Source organism: Mytilus californianus, unplaced genomic scaffold, assembly GCF_021869535.1.
Source record: "Mytilus californianus isolate M0D057914Y unplaced genomic scaffold, xbMytCali1.0.p SCAF_10, whole genome shotgun sequence".
Classification (NCBI taxonomy): domain Eukaryota; kingdom Metazoa; phylum Mollusca; class Bivalvia; order Mytilida; family Mytilidae; genus Mytilus; species Mytilus californianus.
Window position 1 is genome coordinate 55,634,888 of NW_026262582.1, and position 21,882 is coordinate 55,656,769.

Here is a 21,882-nt window from a genome sequence, read left to right on the forward strand (position 1 = left end):
ACATAAACAAGTCAGAATAAAATGACTTCTTCAAGTCAGAAAGTGTTTTGAAATTCTGACCTGTACGCGTCAATTTTTGTTTTGCGTAGTTTTCACTCGAGTCCGTCAAACCAGAAGTTATTTTGAATTTGCCGCCGATCTACGACACATACAATCACGTGGTTTTTTGCAAGAGATCACTTGTTTGAGAGTCGTTGTTTTGGAAGTGTCTCGAACGAGAAGTCATTGAATATTATATTGATTATTTACGATTTTTAGTGAAAATCTAGGTCATTGTGGGCATTTTTAGAAAGGTAATTCATATTACCTCCGTATTTTCATGGTCATTTTTATATTTTTTGCCTATAAAGAAGTTCCTTGCAAGTGATTTTTTTGCTGTTTCATGAAGGCGCGCGACCTGTAAATACGGACGCGTGGTCTTTTAGATGACCTGGTGTTTGACAATTCTGACTTGTTCAGGTCAGAAAATGTTGTTATGATAATGAATTGTTATTTTCGGGAGATAACTCGTGTTGTCTTAAACAATATTAACCAGTCAGTGCAATTTAAAAAGTAAAATTATTGCTTCGAGCTGAACATCGTCACGTGATTTTTCTATTTTTAAACTCAATCACGAACTGATTTTTTAACCTTTCTGATTCGTTTCTCCCTATGAGAAAAACGATCATTGTGAATATTGATATGATGATAATGAAACGAAAATGGGAAAAATTTTAATAAAAGAAAAAGGAAGGGAGGGGTTTAACTAAAGAACCCAAGGTTTTTTTTTTTAATTTTTAAAGTTATAACTTGAGAACAATAAGTGATGCACACACCTGGTCTTCATTTATGATCATGGGACATGATAAAACAAATCAAATGAAATGTAGGGCAAGTCTCCAGGGATCACCCCTATCCCTGTCATTTCTCTATTCCTCTTTATAATGTCAAATTGATTTGAATGAAATATACCGGGCTAGTCTCCAGGTTTACCCCCACCCCCTGCCATTTGCAAATGTTCTTATATTTTGTAAACGGTAGAGATCCCCACCCCTAAACCATATATATTCTTGTATGGGACAATTTAACAAATCAAATGATATGTTGGGGAGGTCCCTGGGGGTCACCCCTACCCCTCCTGTTTGAAAACTTGTAAACGGTCGAGATCCCCACCCCTAAACCATATATTTTATTGAATAGGACAATAAAACAAATCAAATGAAGTATAGCGGAAGTCCCTTGGGGTCACCCCCACCCCCTCCTGTGTGAAAACTTGTAAACGGTCGGGATCCCCACCCCTTAACCATATATATTCTTGTAAGGGTCAATAAGACAAATCAAATGAAATAAAGGTGGAGTCCCTGAGGGTCATCCCACCCCCTCATGTTTGAAAACCCATCCCCCTTTTTGAAATGTTCTAGATCACCACCCCTAAAGGTAAACCATATGATATTCCTGTTCGTCATTTCAAGAAGATTTGAATGACATGCAGGGTCAAACCCTAGGCGTCACTTATGCATATCACTTTACTAGACAAAACCAATTTGTACTGGAACTTGCCCAATGTCAGGCAACCATGGGAATGACGAATTATGGGATCTTAAATTTGTTTGGGAGACTTCGTAACAGCATCCTGTTACAATTATTTCTTGTTTATTTTAATCTGCTGAGAGACCACCTTTACATATTATATTTATCAGTGTTTGTGCAAACAGAATTGTCTATTCAGTATTATTTTCCTCTCACATGCATCACATCTTATTAATTACATGGATATAGGAAGATGTGGTATGAGTGCCAATGAGACAACTCTCCATCCAAGTTACAATTTATAAAAGTAAACCATTATAGGTCAAGGTACGGCCTTCAACACGGAGCATTGGCTCACACCGAACAGCAAGCTATAAAGGGCCTCAAAAAATTACTAGTGTAAAACCATTCAAACGGAAAAACCAACGGTCTAATCTATATGAAAAAAAAAAAAAATTTTGGCATATTTGTTTTCCTCTGAAATTACACATCTATAATTCTTACCCCAGATGCTTAGCCACATTAAGCATTTACCTCTTATTTGAGACATAGATAGTCTTTGTTTCTACAGAAGTGAGAAGAACATTGGAAGTCAGAATGTTCTGACTTATAAAAGTCTGAATGTTCTGACTTATAAAAGTCTGAATGTTCTGACTTAATAAGGTCAGAAAGACTCAGAATGATCTGAAAATACTGACTTTTTTAATGTTTAGAGTATTTTAGAATATGAATGCACTTGTCATGCTAGTACCATAAGAAACCCTGACAAGATTTTGTTCCCAAACAACAATTTTTAAAGATATTAAGAATAACAAGTGTACAATGGAACATAAATTACAAAGTTATAAGTGTTGTGAAAAAAGCTATTTAAAAAAAAATCAATAGATAGTTATCTTGTATTTAAAAAACAGTGAAAATATTATGGATTATATGTACAGCTTCTTGAAGGACAACAAAGTCACCATATTTGGTCTGAATTTGTATGTTTTTTCTCCTCAAATTTTTTTTAACATTATTAATGTCGGCTTTTTTCTTAACTAATTTTAAACATTCTTAATTATAATTAAATTTCCCCAACATTTTGCTTACAAACTCTTTAATTTCTAAAGTCAAATTGAAAGTTGTCTTCACAGATTCAATGTGTCTGAAAATGTTATATTGAAAAAACAATACTTTTATATCCTCAAATAAAATGGGTATACCATGAGTTAAATGGTCATGCAGATATGCAATCCAGGATGTTAACAATCAGAGTTTAGATTACAGTCATATAGTAATAGGCAGAGTTTTTCTTATATAATCAATAACCAGAGTAAAGATAATTTAATTTTTAGAGGTTTAGTTTAATATAAGTAATAAACAAAGCTAATTAATACACTTGCAATAACATACATGTAGTTAAATTAGTAAATACAGAATATTCATAAAAAATTCAGACAGAAATACTGTAATAGGTCAAGTCATAAGGGACGACATCAAAAGTTCAATATAGGATAAAAAACTTAATTCACATCACATAGTTTTTTCACTGACCCACCCACCCCCCCTCTTAACTTAATATGGGAAAGATTGATTGACCAATATGGATTTATGTAAAATCGATTTTGGATAAACAAAACTTGCAGCAACTTTAACCCCACCCCCACCCCCAAACTATTTGATTTAAGTTTTTTTATCCTACATTGGTCTTTTGATGGCGTCCCTTAGAATGTGCTGACTTTGTACATGTTGTAGTGATAGTTATGGCACCCATACAACATATAGGAATCAGTCAAAAGGAGAGAAAAATTCCCGAAATTTGTCACATAGTGACATTTGTGAGTCGGAATAACAAAATATAGACTCATTAATCTCTCCATCTTTTCAAAAATTATGAACCAGATTTTATGCATATCCATTTAGTTTTTGACTGACTCTTTTAAGTCAGAACATGATTTGACCTGTTTGAGTCAATTTGCAGAACAAAATTTCCAATCAAAGCTATGTGTTCTTCCTCTTAGTCCCCTTCTGAATCTGCCACTGTTGAGTTTATTAATTGATTTTTCCATACATTATCATTAATATCAAATGGCAATGCCTGACTTAATAATTTCAATAAATTTAGTTTTTGACTGATTTTTTAAAGTCAGAACATGACTTGACCTGTGTAAGTCAATTTGCAGAACAAAATTTCCAATCAAAGCTAGGTGTACTTCCTTTAAGCCCGCAGCAATGCCCGGCTTAAATATTTCAATAAATTTATTTTAGTTTTGGACTGACTCTTTTAAGTCAGAACATGATTTGACCTGTTTAAAACAAAATACATTTAATATTGAATATACCAAATAAACTTTTTTATTGTCCTCATTATTGTGACTTATGGGGACTTTATTCTCTCTGTCTTTTATCTGGCTCACCCATACATTTTTAAATCAATATGACAATACTATACTTAAAAGTTGTAATAAGTTTAGTTTTGTTTGACTCTTTGAAGTCAGAACATGATTTGACCTGTTAAAGTCAGTTTACAGAACAAAATTTCCAATCAAAGCTAGGTGTACTTCCTTTAAGCCCTGCTTCTGAATCTGCCATTTTCGAGTTTATTATTTGATAAGTTTTTAGAAACAATTAAGTCAAATGGTTATTTATTTTAGGGGATCTTAACATATATTTCCTGTGTCTTTTATCTGACGTTCCCATACGTTCATTTAATATCATATGGCAATGCCCGGCTTAAATATTTCAATAAATTTATTTTAGTTTTGGACTGACTCTTTTAAGTCAGAACATGATTTGACCTGTTTAAAACAAAATACATTTAATATTGAATATACCAAATAAACTTTTTTATAGTCCTCATTATTGTGACTTATGGGGACCTAATTTCCTCAGTCTTTTATCTGGCTTACCTATACATTTTTAAATCAATATGACAATACTAGACTTAAAAGTTGTAATATGTTTAGTAAGTCAGAACATAATGTGACTTGTTCGAGTCAGTTTGCACAACAGTATTTACCTCAATGAAATATTAAAATAATAAATGTTTTGCTATTAATACATTTAGCTTAAAGTGGATGAGAATATATCTTTTATTAACATAGTCTTATCATGAATAAGTGTCTTGTTTTTCCTTGGAAGATTTGAAGTATTGTCATGTAATGTATCCAATATTGTATTTTGTAAATCTTTTGATATTCAGAAAATTGTATGATCCATTTTTTCTCACCTGGTTTTTCTTTGTATTTTGAAATAATTGAAAGTGATGAGATAAATATATTATGTTTAGATTCTGGAAAGGAGAAGGTATGATGTCAGATGAGCCCCACTTTTTAAAACTCTTTAATTCGAAACTAGTAATCACCATATTTTTATGGAGATTGATAACAAAGTGGTAGTAATGACTGCTTCAAATCAGAACAAAAATGACCTCTCGAAGTCAAAATGCATTAAAAAGGGGCATAAATCTTATTAGAATATGAAGATATTAAGTCACAATATTTTGTGCAAAATCTGACCTGTGGAAGTCATTTTATGATAAATTAAAGTCTGACATAAACTGACCTGTACAAGTCATATTCTGTTGAGTGCAAGAAGGGAGACAACACTTACATCAAATTATATCTGACCTATGGAAGTCATTTTATTCTGACTTGTTTATGTCAGAGCTCTGACTGCATGTGCTTTACTTACTATGTAATACGCATGCGTGAAATTGTCTTCAGCAAATTTAATATTTAAATCGTAAAATGCAAATTGATTTCATGCTAAATTAAACGAGTGCAACTATTATCTGTTATATTCAAACACTTTTAATAAAATAAAAAAGCCATAAAAAGCCGGTGATTTCCTGTCAATTTGATAAACAAAACAAATCCCGGAAATGAATCCGGAATTATTCGTACTTTAAAATATCGCAAACTTTCGGTTTTAACTTTTGTCAAATTGAAAGAAACGTAAGCAATGTCTGAGAAATTAACCATTTTGAGTCATTAAAATCATTTCAATTTTAGACTGTTGAAACAACAATACAAGTTCGTCATGTTCTTTGATGCTATGAATATAGTCAAGTTGATATCGACAATTTGAAAAGGGGCACCAACTTTTCAAACATCTCAAAATGACCGAAATTGTCTGGAAAAATTTCCGGATCCTTGTATTTGACCTATTGCTAATAGTTTAAGAAAAACAGACCAATACACAAAACTTAACACTGAGCAATGAATCGTGAAAATGAGGTCAAGGTCAAATAAAACCTGCGAGACTGACATGTACATCATAAAATATTTCTATGCACCAAATATAGTTGACCTATTGCATATAGTATTAGAAAAAAATAACAAAACTCAAAAACTTAACTTTGACCACTGAACCATGAAAATGAGGTCAAGGTCAGATGACACCTGCCAGCTAGACATGTACACCATACAATCATTCCATACACCAAATATAGTAGACCTATTGCATACAGTATAAGAAAAACAGACCAAAACACAAAAACTTAACTATAACCACTGAACCATGAAAATGAGGTCAAGGTCAGATGACACCTGCCAGTTGGACATGTACACCTTACAGTCCTTCCATACACTGAATATACTAGACATATTGCTTATAGTATCTGAGATATGGACTTAACCACCGAAACTTAACCTTGTTGACTGATCCATGAAATGAGGTCGAGGTCAAGTGAAAACTGTCTGACGGGCAAGAGGACCTTGTAAGGTACGCACATACCAAATATAGTTATTCTATTATTCAAAATAAGAGAGAAATTAATATTACAAAAAATCGTAACTTTTTTTTCAAGTAGTCACTGAACCATGAAAATGAGGTCAAGGACCATGGACATGTGACAGACGGAAACTTTGTAACATGAGGCATCTATATACAAAGTATGAAGCATCCAGGTCTTCCACCTTCTAAAATATAAAGCTTTTAAGAAGTTAGTTAACGCCACCGCCGCCACCGGATCACTATCCCTATGTTGAGCTTTCTGCGACAAAAGTCGCAGGCTCGACAAAAATTACTTGATATTTAGAATAAAATAAAAATTTTGCAATTTTTACATTTATAAAGGGGCATAACTCTAGAACGGTTAAAGTGACGCCACCAAAATTCAAACTTGATCTGTGTTTTGTGGTAATAAGCATTGTGTATAAGTTTCATAACATTTGGTTGAGGCAAACTTAAGTTAGAGAATGGAATTTAAAAATTTTGCATTTTTTCCATTTATAAAGGGGCATAACTCTAGAACAGTTAAAGTGACGCCAACAAAATTCATACTTGATCTGTGCTTTGTGGTAATAAGCATTGTGTATAAGTTTCATAACATTTGGTTGAGGCAAACTCTAGTTAGAGAATGGAAACCAATTTTGGGACGTGTACGTGCGTACAGACGTACAAGGGTAAAACTTAATGTCCCCACCGCTACCGCGGGGGCATAATAAAAATTCGTAAGGGTTCCGCGGAACCCAGTGTCTCGCCTACTTTTTCTGTTAATCGCAGGCTCAACAAAAATGAGGAAGTAAATCAATAAAAATATTCCTTTTGATACTATCTTTTGATTGTAAGAAGCTTCTGTCCAAGTTTGGTAAAAAGCCAGGATAGTTTATGAATCTAATAAAGGTTTAAAAACTTTTAACTGCAGACTGAATGTAATGTTAACTGGAAGAAAACAAAATTTCCTTCTAGATACTAGCTTTTGATCATAAACAAGCTTCTGTCCAAGTTTGGTACAAATCCAAAATAGTATAAGAAAGTTATTAAAATTTTAAAAACTTTAACCACAGAGTGAATGTGTTGTTTCCTGGCAGAAAATCTAAGTCCATTTAAAAGTAAAAAATGGAAAAAATGGATTTATTTTTTTTACAAAATTTCCTTCTAGATACTAGCTTTTGATCATAAACAAGCTTCTGTCCAAGTTTGGTACAAATCCAAAATAGTATAAGAAAGTTATTAAAATTTTAAAAACTTTAACCACAGAGTGAATGTAATATTTCCCGGCAGAAAAACTAAGTCCATTTATAAGTAAAATACGGAAAAAATGGAATTTTATTTTTACAAAATTTACTTCTGGATACTATCTTATGATCATAAACAAGCTTCTGTCCAAGTTTGGTAGAAATCAAGGATAGTTTAAGAAAGTTATTAAAATTTTAAAAACTTTAACCACAGAGTGAATGTAATATTTCCCGGCAGAAAAACTAAGTCCATTTATAAGTAAAATACGGAAAAAATGGAATTTTATTTTTACAAAATTTACTTCTGGATACTATCTTATGATCATAAACAAGCTTCTGTCCAAGTTTGGTAGAAATCAAGGATAGTTTAAGAAAGTTATTAAAATTTCAAAAACTTTAACCACAGAGTGAATATTTGTGGACGCCGCCAACGACGACGACGCCGACGCCGACGGAATGTAGGATCGCTATGTCTCGCTTTTTCGACTAAAGTCGAAGGCTCGACAAAAATACAAGACTAACAAAGGCCAGAGACTCCTGACATTGGACAGGCGCAAAATGCAGCGGGATTTAACATGTTTTGTGAGATCTCAACCCTCCCCCTATACCTCTAGCCAATGTAGAATAAACAAACACACAGCAATACTCACAGTAAAACTCAGTTCGAAAGAAGTCTGAGTCTGATGTCAGAATAGATAACAGAAGAAACTAAGCAAAATGACAATGATACATAAATTAACAAAGTACTACTAGCAGTTACTGACATTCCAGCTCCAGACCTCAATTAAACTGCTTGAAAGATTATGTCTTCGTCATATGAAAATCAATCACAATCCCTCCCTTTAGGGGTTTAGTATCATACCATCATAAAATATATGAGAAGAACATACCCTGTATCATGCCAACAACTGGTTTTAGAATAAATGTGTTTATTTCCAATGTAAAGACCCTATGAGTGAATTAATATTAATTCCAAAATATGCCATTTTTAATGACCTGACAACAGTATCGTAACTATATCCCTTCTGAATAAGTCTGTTTAAAGGTTTGGTTAGCTTTTGAAATGAATGACGACATTTTTGTGCTTTGTATAGAATATTACCATAAAAGATTGGATGTGAAATACCTGAACGTATAAGATGTCACGAATGATGTCCTTGTACCGATGATAAATTTTAGTAAATGTTTTGACTAGTTTATGATATTGAAAACCCTGGTGTAACTTGTTAGATTTAAACCAGGAATGTTTTTAATTTTAATAAAAAAATTACTTCCAAAAAGATGGATTGATGTCCGGTACAAATAGTTTACCTGACAGAGGTGATCACAGGTAAATCTCACCTGTTAGACACTTAATTAACCTTGATTGTAATGAGAGGGGATTATAGTAGGGCTTGTTTATAAGAGTACTGTCACTTTTATGACCGGAAAAGTGTGGCTGTTGAAGGCACAAGGTCAAGTCAAAATGGTTGATTTATCTGAGTTACATGAATGTTGAAATAGTAAACGCACATAGGATGTCCGTTTCATGCCCAGTCGGACAATGTCCGATAAATTTATATTTGTCCAGCAAATATGACTGTTTTGGAAGCCTTGATTTGGACTCTAGTGGATAGTTCTCACATTACCACATCACCTTATTTTTATAAAGTCAAAAAAATTGTGAATAGATTATAAAACACATCTTAAAGCATCCAATTTTTAATCTATGATTGATTGAAAGTTGTTTGCTTAATATCCAGTACCAATTATTTTGTGATTATTCAGGATGAGAAACTATTAACATTTAATAAAGCAGGTAGGGTCTGCAATATTGACCGAAACACAGATACAAATCAATATACCCCTCTCTTTTATGAGTGGGGGTATCGAAAAGTGTACTTTTTAATAAATAGCGTAAAATTTATTGAATAACATACTCCTTTTAATAAATTATAACTCGAACTTTAACTAAAATGGTGACTCTAAATCAAAGTGTAACTTGAAATGCAACTTGAACTCTTACTTGAAGTTTAACTCGAATTTAAAGCACAACTCAAACAAGAACTGGATAGTTAGCCACACTCAAAAGCGTCCACCCTGTCCTCTAATTATATGACTGTACCTCACAGTATATTTCAGCAACATCATAAGAATATTTGAAAGCTTTGAAAAGGGAAAGGAATATTTCAAGATAATTTTCCCAAAAGACCTCTTTTAAAATAAGTTTCCATTGGAACAAAGAAATATCTTATTGAAAATGTATGCTTCATATTCTATTTTATGGTAAATTCATAATTATATTTTACATTGTACCGGTACAAAGAAGCTGAGACTTCCAATAATTAATTGATTATCAAACACCAATAATCAACTTTTCCTTAATATTTTGAAAACTCTGCATATTTTTATGGGAACCAAGGCTTTTTTCTCATGTTCTAAGATTGTTTCATACTAAATTCCTTTATTTTCTAAAAAGTCCTACCATGTTAGTTTCTTGTCATCCTATATCAATATATTTATTTTTCACATAGCAATTGTCTCTACTTACCATTAAAAGTTACTTGTTCTAAAAATCTTTTGATCATTGGCCCAGAGATATCAATGCCCTGCATCAATCCAACAATTCCTAAATGCCCACATTCCGCCAGCCGAAGACGGGTCTTACTTTTTTCATAAACTTTATCTGACTTAAGCAATAAATATAAAACCTGTAAAATAAATACTGTAAATTCAGAAATTATTGCGATGTTTTTATTATTGCGAAAAATGCGACAGGGTTATAATCGCAATAATTTAAACTCGTATTTTGAAATTTTTTATATGAATTAAACAGGATTTTTCTCAATATCGCAAAAATTAAAATCGCATTTTAGTCTAAAATGACAAAATCGCAATAATAAATGCACGCAATAATTTCTGAATTTACAGTAGACACAGTGTAGATACTATTCTGTACGCTATCTGGAAGTCGCGATTTTCGAAGCGAGAACTTTTTGGATCACATTTTAAATTTGATGGATATACTGAATTAAACGGTAAGTTGATCATCTGTACATTGCTTAATGATTAATTCAGCTGACATCGATATTCTCAAATGGTTTAGAATTAAATTCAGCACATTCATTATTCGTATCTTTGCCTTAATCAAGAGATTTGTCATGGTGTGTTATTTGGCTAATATTTGTGTTAGTGTTATTTTGGATAAAAAAATATGTTTTATTTTAAGAAAGAAAATTTAATGTTTGTATTTTGTAAAAATTTTGAATTAATTTTTGTTTAATAAATTTTACCTATCTTGTGGCAAGTACTCGACATGTCACAGTTTGCTCAAAGTAATTTGGTTTGAAATATTAATTGTAATTAGCATGTCACTAGGATATTTTAAGTTTTTATCAAAACATGAAGGGATTATGATTTGTTTAATTATTCTATTTTGCTAATGAGAGTACTATTTACATATTGTGTCATGTTGATTAGTTTTTGGTTTTAGTATAAATAGCGTTGTGAAATTTAGGAAAAGCAGTCATCTTTTCGGAACCTAAACTTGCACTGCTAAAGTCTATTATACTGGATCTGTAAGACTGTCGATCAGTCGACCAGTTGACTTTGTAGTGTTGAGACAAAAATTTATCTTTGACTCACCTTTTATTTTTTGATAATTTTTAAGAAAGCAGTCAGTGTTTCGGAAGCGTAACTTCTCACTACTCATGTCATGATACTGGACCTATAAGACTGTCTACCAGTCTACCAGTTGACTATGTAGTGTTGAGACAAAATTTATCTCTGACTCATAATTTAACTTTGGAAAATACTTTTGGGAATCTTTTATTTTTGAGACTTTTACATTTTGATTTTGAGATTAAGTTCATTTTATGATTTAGTAGTTTTGGCATTTATTTTACATTTTACATTGTAAGGAGAAATAGTTTTACTTTGGAGTTGATATTTAGATTTTTTACTTTGTACTTTAATTATTATTATTATTTGGCATTGTTTACTAATTGATTGTTATCATCATTCATCTAAATTGTTATCGTTAATTAAATTATGAAAACCTTCCTTGCGTTTTAGCTATGCCTATCAGAACATTAAGTCTAGCGATAGACTGACCCCCTGTCCCTTGGATCGAGTACATACGAGTTAGCTCCTCCTTATCTAACAGTGCTCTGGACCTTGGTGACAGATTTTCAAGTGCATCACTAAGGAAAATCAGTCGGTGAACCTAAAAACAATCTTTTTACCCTCTTAGTGTACAAATTAACGTAAAAACCAGACGTAATTAACTAAATGAAGTATATTTCAAGTGGTGGTAAAAGTTTCAACCAGATCTTTGAAGCCAGAAATAAGAAAATTACACTTGTTTGAATTTCTCACTGTACGATCAGTCTCGCTTGTATATTTTGAAACTGTATGATCAGTCTTTATTTCACTGTATTCTAGTGGTGATTTCAAAGTTATTTACGATACATTAGAAGGTGGCATTTTTCTAAATAACACAAATATATTTCAATAAATTCACATCCTGAAAACTTATGAAACATGTTTTAGCTTGATGGGGTGTACTCGACTTACTACATTAAGTATAAGGATGTTTAAATGTTGCTAAAATAAGAGGAAGGTTTGTTGTATATATAAGTTTCAGAAATGTCCTCCGTTATACTTAAAATTGTACAAACACACAGATTTAATTGTTATATAAAAATGCATGTATTTACACACATTTGAGGCCGTACTGTAGCCTATAATTGATCACAGTTCCTTCACTTTGTTTTGGATGTAGAGCTGTATCTTTGACACTCAATTGTACACCACTTGTAAAGCGGGGGTTTATAGTGATAATGAAGTCCGTCTTTCCGTTGGACCGGTACAATATGTTTCGTCGGTTTTGTAAGTGCATCTCCTCATAAACCACTTAAAATACATTGTGGGTTCCAGCCATTTTTAAATGGAGAGGGGGTCCAATCCAGGAGAAAAGGGATTCCAAATATATGTTCCCATACAAATGCCGTCTACAAAAATCATCAGAAATATATTTGTATTGTCTGATGAAAGAAATTACACGTTATAGTTCCCTGGACAGTTATTAATATCACATAGACACGTATATACCTTCAAATTGCCGTTGTTTCTTTTTCAAAATCACGACTGGTCATACAGTCAAAAAATCTGAAATCGCTTCTAGAATACAGTCAGTTCTAGACTGATCGTACAGTAATTTATTTTGGGATCCTCAAGGAAAACATATTTTTTTATGGGAAATACGAATATTCTACTTAAATACGAAAAGAATATTGAAACAGTATATATTTAACTGTAAACTGATGCAAATATTTGCATTAAAAGATTATTTGCTTTGTACTGCGAGAGCAAAATTGTCCATCGATTTCACTTTTTTCTATCAAGTTGGTGTGATGCACACGTATATTTTATATTCTTATGCATGTTTTTGTTACAGTTACTCATATTTATGATGCTATACATACCTTGAAGATGTTCAAAGCACTTTATAGATAAAGGAGTAAACAAATGATGAGAAAAGTCACCATAGTCAAAACCATCCTGTTTGCCAGTTGGAAATCATCGCTTCGAAAATCGTGACTTCCAGATAGCGTACAGAATAGTATCTACACTGTGGTAGATGAAATAAAATATCCCTTATTAGAAATAAGCTTTTCTTCAAGACCACAAGAGATTAGGACAATTCTCTCTTGAATCCCTAATGGAGCAAGTATCAAATCTTTTAAAACAACTAGTACAATATGAATATTTTTAATATTTCCAAAAATGTTCTTATTATCAAATGTTATTCAATACTAGACGTTTGCTTGTGAAAGTAAATATTCTTCAGAATCATGGTCATGGAGCATATGAAAAAAAAAACCTTGTCAAGTGTTTGTCTTTAATTATAACTTAACAGAGTTTTTTTTTTTGTTCTTGATAGATTTTTGTGTCTTTGATAGTCTTGTGTTTTGGGGGTTGTTGGGGGAATATTTGATTCATGTATTCTCTACATCTCCTATGATATATACTCTACTAAATAATAACATTTAATTTCACCTTGACAATTTTTTCATAGAAAACAACTGAGTATCCTTGGTGTACCAACAAACCATATAACATCTCTCCCATGTCTGCCTCAAATAACAACAAAAATAACTGGTCCTGTTTACGTGGGTTCTCTAAAAGTGATATCAATACATCTAAAATCTCACATATCTGAAACAAATAAAAATGGTAGGTTTCAAATACATTTTAGCACCCAGAAATTCAACTCAAATCAAATATTAAATACAAGTTATACCAGGTAGGATTAAGTACTCACAATGTATGTTGTACTGTGCAGTATTTTTGATGATTCATGTTATGTCTTTTTATGCAGTATTCATAAGCCATATGTTCAAATTCCTGTTACAATCACATATCTCATTTGAATCATGTGGCAATCTCTTGTTTTATTTCAGTATTTTTAATTTTGTGTAAACTTTTATTATTTCATTGCTGTTTCATTGACAATAACTTCTGTCATTCATATCTATAAATGATGAAATATTCCAGAAAAAAATACCAAGGAGAGTAAGAAAACTGTTTTTTTTTTTCCTAGGTGGGTGGGTGATATAGGTATTGCATTTCTGATGGTAGTTGTCATAATTGAATTAAATTGTTAATAATTCCTTATATTTTTTGGGTCTTGTGACATTTGTCAGCTTTTAAATCTCTGTTGGTGGACATAAAACTTTCTGTGAAGCCTGAAAATTGAACCAAAATTTGTGATCACTGCTTGAAACTAGTATTAGGGATGAGTTGCAGAAAACAGAATGGCAAACCATTTTTTGGTTATTCATATAGCTTATTTCATGATAATAGCCTACTTCCAGTTTGAACCAGTTAAAAAATATGAGGAAAACTCCAATTTTGAATAAGAGGTCCCATTTGAATAATGATCTTACTAGTTATAAATCAATTGTGAGCAACAAATTAGACCACTTTTAAAACTAGAGGCTCTAAAGAGCCTGTGTCGCTCACCTGCATCTTCAAAATTGATTTAGTAAAAATCATCATTGAAAGGGAACAACTCTATTAAGAGTTAACTGACAATTTCAGTCATGTTGACATATTTTTTAGATCTTATCCTGCTGATAATTTTTCCCTGCTAAAGTTTTTATCTATCTATCTATTATACTTTTCAAGATAATAGGCAACAAATGCATAAAAAATGTGAATAATTAACATTAAAGGGCAATAACTCCAATAGCGAGTCGACTAGAGATTTCGACGATAATGGCTTAATTGTAAATCTTGTCCTACTGATTGTCTGTGCTATTTAAAGTTTCTATTGTCTGTGCTATTTAAAGTTTCTATTGTCTGTGCTATTTAAAGTTTCTATTGTCTGTGCTATTTAAAGTTTCTATTGTCTGTGCTATTTAAAGTTTCTATCTATATATTACAGGTTTCAAGATAATTGTATTTAAAGGTTCTATTGTCTGTGCTATTTAAAGTTTCTATCTATATATTACAGTTTTCAAGATAATTGGCAAAAAAGGGGAAAAATGGGGAAAATGGTCATTATAGGGGCAATAACTTCAATAAAGAGTCGACTAACAATTTTGATCGTGTTTTGACTTATTTGTAGATCTTGTCTTGCTGATCATTTTTGCTTTTTAAAGTTTCTATCGATCTAGTATAGTTTTTTTTAGATATTGACCAAAAACGCCAAAATTTGGTGAAAAATGTCATTAAAGGGAAATAACTCTACTATTGAGTCAACTGATGATTTTGGTCTTGTTTGATTAATTTGTAGATCTTGCCTTGCTGATCTTTATTGCTATTTAAAGTTTCTGTTTATCTATTATAATTTACAAGATAATAGGATAACAAAATTTTAAAATGGAAAATTCATCATTTAAGGGCAATAACTCTTTTAGGTGTAATGCCACCATTGTTTTTCCCCCATTTGTCTTTGTTAAATTTGCACTTTTCAAAAAATTGTGCAGAATTTATCTTTGTTTCAAATAAAGAAATACTTGGCATGAGTAAAGTTTTATCCTGTCTAGTACTACAGACAAAATTTCACATAACATTTCATTGAATATAAGAAAATAACCATCATTGGAAGTTTACCAATCAAATTTTCACCCCTTTTTTCCTGTGTACAAGCTTTAGTAACCATGTAACCTCAAGTTTTTCCATGCATCAAATATAGTTGACCTATTGCTTATACACTGTAGTATCTAAGAAACAAAGTTAACCAGGAAAACTGAACATTGACCAATGAACCATGAAAATGAGGTGAAGGTCAGATGATACCTGCCAGACTGACATATACACCTTACAATCATTCCATATACCAAATGTAGTTGACCTATTGCTTAAAGTTTAAGAAAAACAGACCAAAACACCAAAACTTAACATAAGCAATGAACCATGAAAATAAGGTTAAGGTCAAATAAAACCTGCCAGACTGACATGTACATCGTAAAATACTTCCATACAACAAATATAGTTGACCTACTGCATACAGTATTAGAAAAACAGACCAAAAAACAAAACTTAACTTTGAGCAATGAACCATGAAAATGAGGGCAAGGTCAAACAAAACCTGCCAGACTGACATGTACATCGTAAAATATTTCCATACACCAAATATAGTTGACCTACTGCATACAGTATTAGAAAAACAGACCAATATACAAAAACTTAACATTGAGCAATGAACCGTGAAAATGAGGTCAAGGTCAAATAAAACCTGCCAGACTGACATGTACATCGAAAAATATTTCTATACACCAAATATAGTTGACCTTGTTCACTGATCCATGAAATTAGGTTGAGGTCAAGTGAAAAATGTCTGACAAGCATGAGGACCTTGCAAGGTACGCACATACCAAACATACCAAATATAGTTGTCCTATTACTCATAATAAGAGAGAAATTAACATTACAAAAAATCTTAACTTTTTTTTCAAGTAGTCACTGAACCATGAAAATGAGGTCAAGGACAATGGGCATATGACAGACGGAAACTTCATATCATAAGGCATCTATATACAAAGTATGAAGCATCCAGGTCTTCTACCCTTTGAAATATTAAGCTTTTAAGAAGTTAGTTAACGCCACCGCCAGATCACTATCCCTATGTCGAGCTTTCTGCGACAAAAGTCACAGGCTCGACAACAACTGTCATTTTCAAGGGAATATTTTTTTTCGACCCTTTTTCGTATGCAACCGGATGTGACGTACTATGATTTGGTGGTACATGTATTACACCTTTTAATAAAATGCTCCGCTGGGCGCAGCTTGATACGACCGCAGAGGTCGAACCCTGAACAGTTGGGGCAAGTATGGACACAACATTCAAGCTTGATACAGCACTGAATTTGGATTGTGATTAAATATTTGACACAGCATAGGTTTCTGACACAGAATGAATGTGGTCTAAGAACTTAAAAATTTTTAATTTACCTATTCAAACCATATTATTCTTTGCTTTTATATATAAATCAGAAATAACCAATTTAAAATGGAAAATTTTAAAGAAAAAAAAAATCCCTCCCCCAAATTTTTTGAACCCCCTTATGATTCATCACTCCCAAACTCAATCCCAGCCTTCCCTTTGTGGTATGGTACCTTGCAGTACAATTTCAGAGAGATCCATACACTTGAACACAGGTTATTGTCTGGAAACTAGAAAAATGCTTGTTTTTAGGCCCATTTTTGGCCCCAAATTCCTAAAGGTTTAGGGCAATTACCCCCAAACTCAAACCCAGCTTTCCCTTTGTGATATTGAACCTTGTAGTACAATTTCATAAAGATCCATACACTTACACACAAGTTATTGTCCTGAAACTAGAAAAATGCTTGTTTTTTGCCCCTTTTGGCCCCTAATTCCTAAAATTTTAAGGCAATTAGCCCCAAAATCAATCCAAGCCTTCCCTTTGAGGTATGGTACCTTGCAATACAATTTCAGAGAGATCCATACACTTGAACACAAGTTATTGTCTGGAAACTAGAAAATGCTTGTTTTTAGGCCTTTTTTTGGCCCCAAATTCCTAAACGCTTAGGGCAATTACCCCCAAACTCAAACCCAGCTTTCCCTTTGTGATATGGAACCTTGTAGTACAATTTCATAAAGATCCATACACTTACACACATGTTATTGTCCTGAAGCTAGAAAAATGCTTGTTTTTGGCCCCTTTTTGGCCCCTAATTCCTAAAATTTTGAGGCAATTACCCCCAAAAATCAATCCCAGCCTTCCCTTTGTGGTATGGTACCTTGCAGTACAATTTCAGAGAGATCCATACACTTGAACACAAGTTTTTGTCTGGAAACTAGAAAATGCTTGTTTTTAGGCCCATTTTTGGCCCCAAATTCCTAAACGTTTAGGGCAATTACCCCCAAACTCAAACCCAGCTTTCCCTTTGTGATATTGAACCTTGTAGTACAGTTTCATAAAGATCCATACACTTACACACATGTTATTGTCCTGAAGCTAGAAAAATGCTTGTTTTTTTCCCCTTTTTGGCCCTTAATTCCTAAAATTTTGAGGCAATTACCCCCAAAAATCAATCCCAGCCTTCCCTTTGTGGTATGGTACCTTGCAGTACAATTTCAGAGAGATCCATACACTTGAACACAAGTTATTGTCTGGAAACTAGAAAAATGCTTATTTTTGGCCCCTTTTTGGCCCCTTATTCCTTAACGTTACCCCCAAACTCAATTCCAGCTTTCCCTTTGTGGTATGGCACCTTGCAGTACAATTTCAGAAAGATCCATACACTTACACACAAGTTATTATCATGAAACTAGAAAAATGCTTGTTTTTTGCCCCTTTTTTGGCCCCTAATTCCTAAAATTTTGAGGCAATTACCCCCAAAATCAATCCCAGCATTCCCTTTGTGATATGGAGCTTTGTGGTACAATGTCAGAGAGATCCATACACTAACACACAAGTTATGTCTGGAAGTTACAAAAATGCTTATTTTTGGCCCCTTTTTGGCCCCTAATTCCTTAACTGTTGGTACCATAACTGCCAAAATCAATCCCAACCTTCCTTTTGTGGTATTGAACCTTATGGTAAAATTTCATAGAGATCAATTCACTTAAACTAAAGTTAGAGTGCGAAAACCAATGTGTCTTTGGACGACGATGACAACGACGACGACGCCAACGTCATACCAATATACGACCAAAATTTTTTTTATTTTTGCGGTCGTATAAAAAGTCATCTGACAGTATTGACTTACATGGGTAATAGCTTGACCTCAACATTCTGAACATTTTTGCTCCTTTCAGAATTTCTCTATTTATAGCGGTTTTCAAAAGAATAGACAAAAACTAACATTTTACCCCTATGTTCTATTTTAAGCCATATCGGCCATCTTGGTTGGCAGGTGGGTCATCTTTTTTAAATACCCCAATTATGATTGTGGCCAAGTTTGGTAAAATTTGGCCCAGTGGTTTCAGAAGAGAAGATTTTTGTAAAAGTTAATGGACAAAACAACGACGGACGTCAAGTGATGAGATAAGTTCACTTGGCCTTTTGGCCATTAGAGCTAAAAATAAAAGAAGAATGTGTCTGAGGACACAAATGCCCCCGCTCAAGCTTTGCAATTTTCCTGGTTAAAAATGGGCATAACTCTAGAACAGTAAATGACTCACTGCCCAAATTCAAACTCTGTCTGCTAGTTTTGGTTCTTAGCATTGTGTATGAGTTTCATAAAATTTGCATGAGACAAACTTAAGTAAGAGTGCAGAAATGAAAATGTGACAGATGGACAAACAGAAGGACAGTCAAGGGTAACACTTAATGTCCCTGATGCCTATGGCTTTAGTACAAATTTGTGAATGAAAGTCAGTATAACTGTTATAACTGTATAATGATTGCGCATGAGGCCAAGTTTGGTTTAATTTGGCCCAGTAGTTAAATTAAAAGCAGGTCATCTCACTAGTAACTAGACTTACAATAGTTACTGAAGACCACTTATCATTATTTGAATTTTTTTTCAAGTTGTGAACATTTGAAATTGTTTTTTTTTACAATTTTCCCTTAGACTTCTAAAGTAAATCCCTATGTTCTATTTTTAGCCATGGCGGCCATGTTGTTTGGATGGCAGGGTCATTTTTCCATCAAGATACCCTATTGAATATTGTGGCTAAGTTTAGTTCTATTTGGCCCAGTAGATTAAGTGGAGAAGATTTTTGTAAAAGATAACAAAAATTTACGAAAAAAATTGTTAAAAATTTGACTATAAAGGGCAATAACTCCTTAAGAGGTCAATTGAAAATTTTGGTCATATTGACTTATTTGTAGATCGTATTTTGCTGAACATAATTGCTGTTTACAGTTTATCTCTATCTATAATAATATTAAGATAATAACAAAAAACTGCAAAATTTCCTTAAAATTACCAATTCAGGGGCAGCAACACAACAACGGGTTGTCTGATTCATCTGAAAATTTCAGGGCAGATAGATCTAAAACTCATGAACATTTTAACTCATGTCAGATTTGATCTAAATGCTTTAGTTTCAGAGATAAAAGCCAAAAACTGCATTTTACCCCTATGTTCTATTTTTAGCCATGTCGGCCATGTTGGTTGGCAGGCGGGGTCATCGGACAAATTTTTTTAAACTAATTACCCTGATGATGATTTTGGCCAAGTAGTTTCAGAGGAGAAGATTTTTGTAAAAGATTACAAAAATTACGAAAAATTGTTAAAAATTGACTATAAAGGGCAATAACTCCTTAAGGAGTGAATTGACAATTTTGGTCATGTTGACTTGTATGTAGATCTTACTTTACTTAACATTATTGCTGTTACAGTCTATCTCTATCTATAATAATATTCAAGATAATAACCAATAAAATGCTCCGCAGGGCGCAGCTTGATACGACCGCAGAGGTCGAACCCTGAACAGTTGGGGCAAGTATGGACACAACATTCAAGCTTGATACAGCTCTGAATTTGGATTGTGATTAAATATTTGACACAGCATAGGTTTCTGACACAGAATGAATGTGGTCTAAGAACTTAAAAATTTTAAATTGGACATTCACCTATTATGGTCCAATATCCAAAATCTAAATACATGGTTAGATTCAGCATATCAAAGAACCCCAAGAATTCAATTTTTGATGAAATCAAACAAAGTTTAATTTTGGACCCTTTTGATCTCAATGTGGACAAAGTTGATAACGGGGCCCCAAAAATCAAAAATCTAAATACATGGTTAGATTCAGCATATCAAAGAACCCCATATATTCAATTTTTGTTGAAATCAAATAAAGTTTAATTTTGGACCCCGATTTGGACCAACTTGAAAACTGGGCCCATAATCAAAAATCTAAACACATGTTTAGATTCAGCATATCAAAGAACCCTAAAAATTCAATTTTTGTTAAAATCAAACTAAGTTTAATTTTGGACCCTTTGGACCTTTATGTAGACCAATTTGAAAATGGAACCAAAAATTAAGAATCTAAATACACGGTTAGATTCGGCATATCAAAGAACCCCAATAATTCAATTTTTGATGAAATCAAACAAAGTTAAATTTTGGACCCTTTGGACCTCAATGTGGACCAATTCAAAAACGGGGCCCAAAATCCAAACACTTAATACACGGTTATATTCAGCATATGAAAGAACCCCATATATTCAATTTTTGTTGAAATCAAACAAAGTTAAATTTTGGACCCCGATTTGGACCAACTTGAAAACTGGGCCCATAATCAAAAATCTAAATACATGGTTAGATTCAGCATATCAAAGAACCCCATATATTCAATTTTTGTTGAAATCAAATAAAGTTTAATTTTGGACCCCGATTTGGACCAACTTGAAAACTGGGCCCATAATCAAAAATCTAAATACATGGTTACATTCAGCATATCAAAGAACCCCATATATTCAATTTTTGTTGAAATCAAACTCAGTTTAATTTTGGACCCTTTGGACCTTTATGTAGACCAATTTGAAAACGGAACCAAAAATTAAGAATCTAAATACACGGTTAAATTCGGCATATCACAGAACCCCAATAATTCAATTTTTGATGAAATCAAACAAAGTTAAATTTTGGACCCTTTGGACCTCAATGTGGACCAATTTAAAAACAGGGCCCAAAATCCAAAAACTTAATACATGGTTAGATTCAGCATATTAAAGAACCCCAAGAATTCAAGAATAAAACCCCATTGAAATTGATCAAGAAATAAACAATTTATACAAAGTATATTCTTTTGCACAATACTGTGCAATTGAATATTTCTTGCTATTGCGCAATACTGTACAATTGACAATTTCTTGCTATTGCGCAATATTGTGCTATTGGATATTTCTTGCTATTGCGCAATACTGTGCAATTGAAGATTTCTTGCTATTGCGCAATACTGTGCAATTGAAGATTTCTTGCTATTGTGCAATACTGTGCAATTGAAAATTTCTTGCT

General features: G+C 32.8%; 1 protein-coding gene across 2 annotated transcripts in view; it reads right to left on the reverse strand.

The window, feature by feature from the left end:
* LOC127718864 (neurobeachin-like protein 1) overlaps nucleotides 1-21,882 on the reverse strand; it is a 406,320-nt gene that overhangs the window by 236,362 nt on the left and 148,076 nt on the right. For both annotated transcript variants that reach the window (XM_052224913.1, XM_052224914.1), the window contains 2 exons: nucleotides 13,491-13,649; nucleotides 9,982-10,141 (listed from right to left, as the gene is read on the reverse strand). In XM_052224913.1, the coding sequence (XP_052080873.1) occupies nucleotides 9,982-10,141; nucleotides 13,491-13,649 (319 nt within the window). The remainder of the gene's footprint in view (nucleotides 1-9,981; nucleotides 10,142-13,490; nucleotides 13,650-21,882) is intronic.